The sequence below is a fragment of the Quercus lobata genome, chromosome 7 (assembly GCF_001633185.2).
Source record: "Quercus lobata isolate SW786 chromosome 7, ValleyOak3.0 Primary Assembly, whole genome shotgun sequence".
Lineage (NCBI taxonomy): Eukaryota > Viridiplantae > Streptophyta > Magnoliopsida > Fagales > Fagaceae > Quercus > Quercus lobata.
In genome coordinates, this window is record NC_044910.1 from 31806342 (window position 1) to 31819443 (window position 13102).

At 32.9% G+C, this 13102-nt stretch overlaps 1 protein-coding gene across 1 annotated transcript; it reads right to left on the reverse strand.

Annotated features, from left to right (window-relative positions):
• Positions 1–610: 610 nt before the first annotated feature.
• LOC115951303 (receptor-like protein kinase FERONIA) lies at positions 611–4145 on the reverse strand. Its single transcript, XM_031068496.1, has one exon. The coding sequence runs from the start codon at positions 3428–3430 to the stop codon at positions 875–877; it is 2556 nt and encodes an 851-aa protein (XP_030924356.1). The 5' UTR covers positions 3431–4145; the 3' UTR covers positions 611–874.
• Positions 4146–13102: the final 8957 nt, after the last annotated feature.

Sequence of the window (13102 nt, forward strand, 5' to 3'; positions counted from 1 at the left end):
AAAACAACAAGGTGAATTCCTCTCTCAAGTTATACGAAAGTAAGGGCCATAAGTATAGTCATTAATAAACTCAAAGGTAGATTTGTTTATTTATTTACATATTTAACTTAGTTGCTACTGTTTAGTTTTTTAGTTTTTATTTTTCATTGTTAGCCATTTGATTTTGAAAATACCATACAATTTCTTTTCTTTTTCTTTTTTCCTAAAAGAATTCTATTGCAGGACCGATTAAACAATTCGATATTTGAATAGGAATTCTTAAGGTAATTCTAAGCATGAAGATAATTGGACTATGAATTAATACAAAGACTAAGATATATATCATTTTTTTTGTATTTATAAATGGAAAATTCTTAGTTAATATTGTACTTGTAATGTAATCTTACATTTTAAACTAATATCGTATTTACAACCTAAATTTACATTGTAGGCACATAAAAGTAGTAAACGTTATACACATTTGCAAAAAGTGTACAATATTTACCATTTTTGGCAAATGTGTATAACATTGACTACTTTTTGTGTGTCTACAATGTAAATTTAAGTTTTAAATACGATAAACATATAAAAGTCATTTATAGATATTCATTATTTTTGAAACAATATATTTAAGTGCAAGGGTAGCTACCAACAACGGATTTGGATATTACACCCAGTGCAATTCACCCCTCACCACACAAATTTTTTTTTACAAATTTTACTTTTTTACTCTTTTAACTTTTTTTATTCAATGATTGAAATTGAAAATTGCTTTAAAAAAAAAAAAAATCTCAATCTCAAGTCTCTACCCTTAATAGCTATTGCTTATCCACTAACAACCACTATTTGCCCCCCTTGCTTAAAAAAACCCGGTCCAAAGACGACCACCATTAAGCTATTGAGACATGACTTCTTGAGAAAATAGACCTCCACAACCATCAAAACTTGGAGATGCATCAAGATTTTTCTTCCATTTATGGGGTACAAATGGCTCCTCCTCGATGTGTATTCCGCCAATGCCCTCGTTGCTTTCCTCTGCACTCCTTTGTAGTTGCAAAGAAAACTCAAGGTTCCACGTCACTTCATCCATAGATGGCCTATTAATGCTTTGATCAGCCACACACTTCATTGCAATCTCAGTAAACTGCTTAAAGCATTCAGGTGCAATCTTTCCCTTCAGATAAGGATCAATTATTTGATCAAGAATACGTTTCTCATGGCAATGTGCAACCCACTCTACCAAGCTCACTTGCTCCTCTGGAAGTGTTCTGTTCAATACTGGCCGAGCACATAAGATCTCAAAAAGAACAACCCCAAATGAGTAAACATCAGACTTTTCAGTCAGTTGTTGCAACAATAAGTATTCTGGATCCAAATACCCATAACTACCCTTAACAACAGTGGTTACATGTGTTTTATCTATGGTAGGACCTAATTTTGACAACCCAAAATCAGAAACCTTGGCAACCCACTCCTCATCCAAGAGAATGTTTGTTGTCTTAACATCTCGGTGGATAATAGTTTGCTTAGCACCGGTGTGGAGATAGTATAAACCGCAAGCAGCTCCAATGCATATCTCAAGCCTTTGTTTCCAGGGCAATGGTGATTTCTGGGTCTTGTATAGATGTTCACGCAATGTTCCATAAGCCATGTAGTCATAAACAAGAATCATTTCACAACTATCTTCACAATAGCCGATCAATGAAACAAGGTGGTTATGACAAACTTTTGAAAGTATTTCAATCTCAGTTTGAAACTCATGCACTCCTTGATCAGAGAGTAGGTTTCCACGCTTGATTGCTACTTGGGTTGCTCCACCATCAATTTCTCCCTTGTAAACTTTACCAAAACCTCCAACCCCAAGGAGTAAAGCCTCATCAAAGTTCTTGGTGGCAACCGTGATCTCAGCAAATGAGAAGCGGCGACAAAGGTTCTTGGTAAATCCTTGTCCAAGATGTTGGTGGCACTTAGAAGGAACTTTCCTTACACTGGATTTTTTTCCATGTTGGCAACGAGAAGCAGCAATAAGAAAGAAACCAGTGACAATGGCTAATATGATTCCACCACAAACACCTCCAATGATAATTGCTTTGCGAATCTTTGTTTTATAATCACCTGATGATGGTATATAACTTTTTGGGTTAATTACATCCTGCTTAGGAGTAGGAATAGGATTGGACCCTGCAAGATTTCCATTAGAACTATTAATTTTGAATATCTCTACTCCATTCAGGATTGCATCGTAATAGCTTGGATGGGTATTTAGGTCTGGATGCAGTTCGAGCCACAAATCCTGTTGTGAGCTTCTATATGGAACTAAAACCACATAATCCATGTACACTGGAACCCTAGTTTGCTTATCTGCTCCAATTTCATGACGTGCCAAAGCAATAACATCCATCTCTTGCTTAGCAGTTTGATTGTAAAGGAAGATATCAAACACTCTTTGATTAATCTTAGTTACACTTACCTGAATCTCACAGAAATGAAGCCTAACAAGGTAAGAGAATCCGGAATCAACTGAGAAAATCCAAGTCAAATTGTAATTGAGATTGATTTCAGGATTCGGCCCCATTGATCTAGCAGTGCCGTAGACATCAACTGGTGCAACAAAAGTAGGCATGCCTGTAGGATAATGGATTGTCATGTTATCAACAGAATATGAAACCCCAGAGCTAGCCCCATAGAGGTATGGAAAGTCATCAACCCAGGACCTGTAAAGACCCGTATCATGGGAGGGTGAAATATGATTTCCACCCACATTCAACCGATAAACATTCTCAAGTGCAGTGGAGTTATCAATGTAGAAAGGAGTATTCTGACCCACTATCATCAGAGTTCCATCTGTGGAACTATAAATGTCAGGCATTGACACAATCTCAATCCCATTCACAAATGCGTACGCCTTTGGAGATTTGGCAGATGGGACGAAACTTATATCCAATGTTGCACCCTCAACATTGATTGAATACTCCTTGACAAGAAATGTCAAATTTAATGCTTCCGTAGTTTGTACAACACTGAAGTTGTTAAGAAGAGTATAAGACCCAACAGTGGCAGAGAAAACAGCATTGGACGCATCTAGGCTCACATATGAAGCTGGATAAAAGTGAAGACGAACAAATTTTCTACCAACAACAACAGGAATACGATAGGTGAAATTTGAGTAGAAAACTCGAGCAATCATATAAGGGACTAAGGGGACTGAAGGTTCTTGAGTAGCAGCTTGGGATATGGTGGATTTGCCACTAGCCGACAGATAATTGGACCCAACATCTGTGGTCCACTTCCGACCATCGTAATCAGTAGCATCCAAAGGACCCCCACAATTTAGTAGGATTTTCTCAATCGGCACATAATTGGCTGCCATATTTACATGGATGATAAAGGCCAAGTAAAGAATAACGAATATAGGTATGGACTTAAGACCGAATTTATTAGTGTTCCTCATTGATTGAAAGTTCAACTTGGTTACGGTTTTTTACAACGATTAATATAAAGAATTGAGCTTCTTAACACCATAATCAAGACCAGAACCAAGATATACAAGCAAGAAATTTTCGGCTTTTATATGAAGAATCTTGAATCAAAGAACAAAAATGAGACAATAAGGTTTTGTTACCAAAACCCCAAAAGTTTAAGATCAAGATACTAAAATAGCTAGAAAGGTAGATGTTTTTTGGGCGGAAGATCTAGCATAGATTGAACGAAATTCTAAGACAGCAGAAAATGCAGGAAATAGAATACAAATTCATTTAAGCACCAAGATTGTACTGAGCAAATTTCAAGCCAATTATGCTGAAAACAAAGATTGTTCAAGGGAAAGAAAGTTGAGCTTCTTGACCAGAAGCTCAGAATCACTAAGTTGAAACTGGGTTCTAGAGCTTTGGATTTCAGGGATGGTGAAAAGTAAATAGCTTACATAAAACCTGGAAAGGCAGAAACATAAATAAAGGAGGTGCTTGGTTTCTATACTCCAAGACTTAGCTTTCTTATATATAATACTTTCAAAGTGATGATTAGTTTCTTAGATGTTTCGGATTGCATCTGATTTGGGCTAAAGAGTATCACCTTGGAGTTGGAGTGGATGACAGACAATGATATGAACTCCGAATAGATAGCCCCAAAAAAAAAAAAAATATCAAACACGTGACACAGATCCAAAAATTTTCCTAGCCCACTACCCCACTCATACTATCTTTCACACTTGACTTGAGTCATATCCTTATCCTTTTGTATCGTCTTTCTGGACAACAGGCATGATTTATTTCAAGTTGGCAAGCCTTCTGTCATATCATATGATTAACATCATGATTATCTAGCTAATTCTCCAGTTATTAATCCATTGGTTTCTTAAAATAAACAGCTTCCTCCTTTTGAGAGAGGGACCAAAATAAAAGGTAAATCCATAATGTGTTATTTGTTTCACAAAAAGGGAAAAACAATATATATAAAGAAAGGACAAAATCTAGCTATAGTACCTTAGGTGCTATTTCCTAGGTTCCATTTTTAAAATTCAGCCATGTGGTTACTTAATTAAAAAATACACTTCTATCCCATGAGAAAAAATCCACATAGCTGAATCTTAAAATGAGAACCTAAATAACAGCACCTAAATATTATACCTAAGTCTTGCCCATAAATAAAATACACTTAATTTGGGTACTTGAAGTTAGTTCACTACTCCAATTTACATTCTTACCTATTTTAATAATGGGTCGGTTGACCCTTTAGGACGTTTGTTAATGAATTATTTTACAAAAGTTTTGATGCATCTTATAAGAAATATAAATTAAAAAAAAAACTATAAAAAAATTAGTTATTTTTTTCATTTATTATGAAAGTTTTATAAAAATAATTTCTAAACTAATGTCTTTAATTTAGGGTATCCATTAACTTTTCCTTTAATGTTTTATACTAAAATAAAGGTAAAAATATATATTAACTTTTCCATTATTAGAAAATTATTGTGTACTCCCGGAGTACCATAAATGTATACTCCCTCATTTCACATGAATGGTGGGTCTCACTAATTAAATTCATGGTGGGGCCCACCATTCATGTGAGAGGGGGGAGTACGCATTTATGTTACTCCGGGAGTACACAATAATTATCCTTCATTATTATTCATAGAATTAGAATTATAAACGTGGGCTTTAAAGTAGCAAAATGAATAGAGAAAGAATAGATTGAGCAACTATAATTCCAAACTTTAGGCTTACATCACCTTTGCTTGATGGGTCTCTCACCAAAAATTTTCTTTGCGCACTAATTTCTAACTTTGGGCTTACATCACCTTTGCTTGATGGGTCTCTCACCAAAAATTTTCCTAGCGCACTACCCCACTCATAGTGTCTTTCACACTTGACTTGAGTTATCTCCTTATCCTTTTGTATCAAGTCTTTCTAGACCACATGCATGATTTATTTCAAGTCAGCAAGCCTTGTGTCATATCATATAATTCACATCACGATTATCTTGCTAATTCTCTACCTATTAACCCATTAGTTTCTTAAAATAAACAGCTTCCTCCTTTTGAGAGAGGGACTAAAATAAAAGGTAAATCTATAATGTGTAATTTGTTTCATAAAAAAGGAAAACAATATATATATATATATATATATATAAAGGATAAACCTAGGTACAGTACCTTAGGTGCTATTCCCTAGGTTCCCCTTTTAAGATTCAGCCATGTGGCTACTTAACTAAAAAATACACTTCCATCCCATGAGAAAATATCCACATACCTAAATCTTAAAAGGAGAACCTAAGGAACAGCACCTAAATACTATACTTAAGTCTTGCCCATAAAGAAAATACACTTAATTTGTGTACTTGATGTTTGTTCACTACTCTAATTTACCTTCTTAACTATTTTAATTATGTGTCGGTTAACCCTTTAGGACGTTTGTTAATGAATTATTTTATAAAAGTTTTGATGCATTTTATAAGAAATATAAATTTAAAAAAAAACTATAAAAAATTAGTTATTTTTTTCATTTCTTATGAAATTTTTTTAAAAATAATTTCTAAACTAATGTCTTTAATTTAGGGTATCCTTAACTTTTCCTTTAATGTTTTATACTATAATAAAGGTAAAATATATATATTAACCTATCCATTATTATTCATAGAATTAGAACTATAAACGAGGGCTTTAAAGCAGCAAAATGAACAGAGAAAGAATAGATTGAGCAACTATAATTCCTAACTTTGGGCTTACATCACCTTTGCCTAATGGGTCTCTCACCAAAAATTTTCCTGAAGCACTAATTCCTAACTTTGGACTTACATCACCTTTGCCTGATGGGTCTCTCACCAAAAATTTTCCTGGCACACTAATTCCTAACTTTGGGCTTACATCATTTTTGCCTAATGGGTCTTTCACCAAAAATTTTCTTGGCGCACTACCCCACTCATAGTGTCTTTCACACTTGACTTGAGTTATCTCCTTATTCTTTTGTATCAAGTCTTTATGGACCACATGCATGATTTATTTCAAGCCGGCAAGCCTAGTGTCATATCATATGATTCACATCATGATTATTTAGCTAATTCTCCGTTTATTAACCCATTAGTTTCTTAAAATAAACAGCTTTCTCCTTTTGAGAGAGGGACCAAAATAAAAGGTAAATCCATAATGTGTAATTTGTTTCATAAAAAAGGAAAAACAATATATATAAAGAAAGGACAAAACCTAGGTACAGTACCTTAGGTGCTATTTCCTAAGTTCCCATTTTAAGATTCAGCCATGTGGCTACTTAACTAAAAAATACACTTTCATCTCATGAGAAAAAATCCACATAGCTGAATCTTAAAATGAGAACCTAAGTAGCAGCACCTAAATACTATAACTAAGTCTTGCCCATAAAGAAAATACACTTAATTTGTGTACTTGACGTTAGTTCACTACTCCAATTTACCTTCTTAACTATTTTAATTATGGGTCGGTTAACTCTTTAGGATGTTTGTTAATGAATTATTTTATAAAAGCTTTGATGCAATTTATAAGAAATATAAAATTTAAAAAAAAAAAACTATAAAAAATTAGTTATTTTTTTCATTTATTATGAAAGTTTTTTAAAAATAATTTCTAAACTAATGTCCTTAATTTAGGGTATCCTTAACTTTTCCTTTAATATTTTATACTATAATAAAGGTAAAAATATATATTAACCTTTCCATTATTATTCATAGAATTAGAATTATAAACGTGGGCTTTAAAGTAGCAAAATGAATAGAGAAAAAATAGATTGAGCAACTATAATTCCAAACTTTAGGCTTACATCACCTTTGCTTGATGGGTCTCTCACCAAAAATTTTCTTTGCGCACTAATTCCTAACTTTGGGCTTACATCACCTTTGCTTGATGGGTCTCTCACCAAAAATTTTCCCGGTGCACTACCCCACTCATAGTGTCTTTCACACTTGACTTGAGTTATCTCCTTATATTTTTGTATCAAGTCTTTTTGGACCACATGCACGATTTATTTCAAGTCAGCAAGCCTTGTGTCATATCATATGATTCACATCACGATTATCTTGCTAATTCTCCATTTAATAACCCATTCGTTTCTTAAAATAAATAGCTTCCTCCTTTTGAGAGAGGGACCAAAATAAAAGGTAAATCCACAATGTGTAATTTGTTTCATAAAAATGGAAAAACAATATTGTAGGGTCATGTTTTGCAGTCCAAGCCCAAGATGTATGTGATCTTGGACCTGTGAGCCCGGTACAATAAATTTGTAGAGAGTGGGTCGAAGAACTAGGCCTTAGTGCATGAGTAATAGTCTATATATATATATAAAACCAAAGCCTCTGCTGACACCACAATTTTCCACGTCAGCACAATATTTAAAAAATAAAAATAAAAACATTATAACTCCTCAAAACCCTAGCAACCTTACCCCTCTCTCAAGTTAAGAAATATAAAGTCACGGTTTCTGCAAGCTCTCTCTCTCTCTAGCACAATTTTCCACGTCAGCACAATATTTAAAAAAAATAAAAATAAAAACATTATAACTCCTCAAAACCCTAGCAACCTTACCCCTCTCTCAAGTTAAGAAATATAAAGTCACGATTTCTGCAAACTCTCTCTCTCCAGACGCAGGAAGCCCTAAATGCACGGTATATCATTCAAGGTTAGTTTTGTTTATATATTAATTAATACATAGTACTTTGTTCACCATTGAATACTCATATAATCAATTTCCAATTCAGTGTTCAAGAACCAAAATTCTAACTGCGCTATCATAAAATATTATTATTAGTATGAATTTTATGGAGTTGTGGTGTTCAAGAATTAAACCAAAATTCTTTTAAATTATCTATAATATTTTGTCCTCCAAAAAATTTCTCTCTTTAATTTTAGTATATTGTGTTTCTTAAGTTATAGAGAGATTTTCTTTAGTTTCTGCAAACTCTCTCTCTCTCCAAATGTAGGAAGCCCTAAACGCACAGTATAGCATTCAAGATCTACAATGCACGGTATACATTTGGGTATTAGTTAGAATTGTTTTCAAATGATTGTACCAATAAAAGTGAATGTGTATAAATTTTGTTTAACTATCTCGTGCATCACACGAGTTAGCGACTAGTTAATATGGTGTTCATGACAACCAAGCAAAGATGAACTGAGTTTATCTAAGAAGGTTGGTCCTCGGCACAATCCGAGGAGCTTTTTCTACTAAGTGGTCTGTGGTCCTCCCGATTGCCTCCCATCCCCCTCCTTTTATACTCGCTTCCCTCCTCTAGATTTTTAGATTCATAGCGTTGATACTTGTCCCATCCGCCCCTCCCCAAAGTCGTTGGGAGTGGTTGTAAAAGAAGAAAAGCATGGCTCTGTCAGGTACAGAGCACTGAATGCAATAATGGCAGCTTTCCCTTAGATATTTTCATTATTTCCGTTGTCCTTTTCTGTCTTAGTACTTTTCTTATTCCATGGAATGACTCGGAGTGTCACTCTCAATGGTAGGCCGTTCCCTTTATCCTCGGCCATACCTAGCCAAGGAGGGGTTCTTCCTTGGATTGGGCCATTGGCCCAATGTATACATATTAGTATGGGCTCCTTGGTCCATTAACCCCACAAATATATATATATATATATATAGGGAAATGACAAAACTTAGGTACGGTACCTTAGGTGTTGTTCCTTAGCTTCCCCTTTTAAAATTCAGTCATGTGCTACTTAACTAAATATTATATTTTCATCCCATAAGAAAAAATCCACATAGTTGAATCTTAAAAGGAGAACCTAAGGAATAACACCTAAATACTTTACTTAAGTCTTGCCCATAAAGAAAATACACTTAATTTGTGTACTTGACGTTTGTTCACTACTCGAATTTACCTTCTTAACTATTTTAATTATGTGTCGGTTAACCCTTTAGGACGTTTGTTAATGAATTATTTTATAAAAGTTTTGATGCATTTTATAAGAAATATAAAATTTAAAAAAAAAAACTATAAAAAATTTGTTATTTTTTCATTTCTTATGAAAGTTTTCTAAAAATGATTTCTAAACTAATGTCTTTAATTTAGGGTATCCTTAACTTTTCCTTTAATGTTTTATACTACAATAAAGGTAAAATATATATATTAACCTTTCCATTATTATTCATAGAATTAGAACTATAAACGTGGGTTTTAAAGCAACAAAATGAATAGAGAAAGAATAGATTGAGCAACTATAATTCCTAACTTTGGGTTTACATCACCTTTGCCTGATGGGTCTCTCACCAAAAATTTTCCTGACACACTAATTCCTAACTTTGGACTTACATCATCTTTGCCTGATGGGTCTCTCACCAAAAATTTTCCTGGCACACTAATTCCTAACTTTGGGCTTACATCATTTTTGCCTAATGGGTCTCTCACCAAAAATTTTCCTGGCGCACTACCCCACTCATTGTGTCTTTCACACTTGACTTGATTTATCTCCTTATCCTTTTGTATCAAGTCTTTCTAGACCACATGCATGATTTATTTCGAGTTGGCAAGGCTTGTGTCATATCATATGATTCACATCATGATTATCTTGCTAATTCTCCATTTATTAACCCATTAGTTTCTTAAAATAAACAGCTTCCTCCTTTTGAGAGGGGGACCAAAATAAAAGGTAAATCCATAATGTGTAATTTGTTTCATAAAAAAGGAAATATATATATATATATATATATATAAAGAAAGGACAAAATCTAGGTACAGTAACTTTGGTGTTATTCCCTAAGTTCCCCTTTTAAGATTTAGCTATGTGGCTACTAAACTAAAAAATACACTTCCATCCCATGAGAAAAAATCCACATAGCTGAATTTTAAATTGAGAACCTAAGTAACAGCATCTAAATACTGTAACTAAGTCTTGCCCATAAAGAAAATACACTTAATTTGTGTACTTGACGTTAGTTCACTACTCCAATTTACCTTCTTAACTATTTTAATTATGGGTCGGTTAACCTTTTAGGACGTTTGTTAATGAATTATTTTATAAAATTTTTGATGCATTTTATAAGAAATATAAATTAAAAAATAAAAACTATAAAAAATTAGTTATTTTTTCATTTCTTATGAAAATTGTTAAAAAATAATTTCTAAACTAATGTCTTTAATTTAGGGTTTTTTTTAACTTTTCCTTTAATGTTTTATACTATAATAAAGGTAAAAATATATATTAACCTTTCCATTATTATTCATAGAATTAGAATTATAAACGTGGGCTTTAAAGTAGCAAAATGAACAAAGAAAGAATAGATTGAGCAACTATAATTCCAAACTTTAGGCTTACATCACCTTTGCTTGATGGGTCTCTCACCAAAAATTTTCTTTGCGCACTAATTCCTAACTTTGGGCTTACATCACCTTTGCTTGATGGGTCTCTCACCAAAAATTTTCTTGGCGCACTACCCCACTCATAGTGTCTTTCACACTTGACTTGAGTTATCTCCTTATACTTTTGTATCAAGTCTTTCTAGACCACATGCATGATTTATTTCAAGTCAGCAAGGCTTGTGTCATATCATATGATTCACATCACGATTATCTTGCTAATTCTCCATTTATTAACCCATTAGTTTCTTAAAATAAACAGCTTCCTCCTTTTGAGTGGGGGACCAAAATAAAAGGTAAATCCATAATGTGTAATTTGTTTCATAAAAAAGGAAAAACTATATATATATATATATATATATATATAGAAATGACAAAAATTAGGTACGATACGTTAGGTGTTGTTCCTTAGCTTCCCCTTTTAAAATTCAGCCATGTGCGACTTAATTAAAAAATATACTTTCATCCCATGAAAAAAAATCCACATAGCTGAATCTTAAAAGGAGAACCTAAGGAACAACACCTAAATACTGTACTTAAGTCTTGCCCATAAAGAAAATACACTTAATTTGTGTACTTGACGTTTGTTCACTACTCCAATTTACCTTCTTAACTATGTTAATTATGTGTCGGTTAACCCTTTAGGACATTTGTTAATGAATTATTTTATAAAAGTTTTGATGCATTTTATAAGAAATATAAATTTTTAAATAAAAACTACAAAAAATTAGTTATTTTTTTCATTTCTTATGAAAGTTTTTTAAAAATGATTTCTAAACTAATGTCTTTAATTTAGGGTATCCTTAACTTTTCCTTTAATGTTTTATACTATAATAAAGGTAAAAATATATATTAACCTTTCCATTATTATTTATAGAATTAGAACTATAGACGTGGGCTTTAAAGCAGCAAAATGAACAAAGAAAGAATAGATTGAGCAACTATAATTCCTAACTTTAGGCTTACACCACCTTTGCCTGATGGGTCTCTCACCAAAAATTTTCCTGACCCACTAATTCCTAACTTTGGACTTACATCACCTTTGCCTGATGGGTCTCTCACCAAAAATTTTCCTGGCGCACTAATTCCTAACTTTGGGCTTACATCATTTTTGCCTGATGGGTCTCTCACCAAAAATTTTCCTGGCACACTCCCCCACTCATAGTGTCTTTCACACTTGACTTGAGTTATCTCCTTATCCTTTTGTATCAAGTCTTTATGGACCACAGACATGATTTATTTCAAGTCGGCAAGCCTTGTGTCATATCATATGATTCACATCATGATTATTTAGCTAATTCTCCATTTATTAACCCATTAGTTTCTTAAAATAAACAGCTTCCTCCTTTTGAGAGAGGGACCAAAATAAAAGGTAAATCCATAATGTGTAATTTGTAATTTGTTTCATAAAAAAGGAAAAACAATATATATATATATATATATATATATAAAGAAATGACAAAACTTATGTACAATACCTTAGATGATGTTCCTTAAATTCCCCTTTTAAGATTCAGTCATGTGGCTCCTTAACTAAAAAATACACTTCCATCTCATGAGAAAAAATCCACATGGCTGAATTTTAAAAGGAGAACCTAAGGAACCATACCTAAATGTTGTATCTAAGTCTTACCCATAAAGAAAATACACTTAATTTGTGTACTTGACGTTAGTTCACTACTCCAATTTACCTTCTTAACTATTTTAATTATGGGTTGGTTAACCCCTTAGGACATTTGTTAAAGAACTATTTTATAAAAGTTTTGATGCATTTTATAAGAAATATAATTTTTTTTTTAAAGCCTATAAAAAAATTAGTTATTTTTTTCATTTCTTTTGAAAGTTTTTTAAAAATAATTCTAATGTCTTTAATTCAGGGTGTCCATTAACTTTTCCTTTAATGTTTTATACTATAATAAAGGTAAAAAAATATATTAACCTTTCTATTATTATTCATAGAATTAGAATTATAAACGTGGGCTTTAAATCAGCGAAATGAACAAAGAAAGAATAGATTGAGCAACTATAATTCCTAACTTTGGGCTTACATCATCTTTGCCTAATGGGTCTCTCACCAAAAATTTTCCTGGCGTACTAATTCCTAACTTTGGGCTTACATCATCTTTGCTTGATGGGTCTCTCACAAAGAATTTTCCTAGTGCACTACCCCACTCATAGTGTCTTTCACACTTGACTTGAGTCATCTCCGTATCCTTTTGTATCAAGTCTTTCTGGACCACAGGCATGATTTATTTCAAGTCGGCAAGCCTTGTGTCATATCATATGATTCACATCGTGA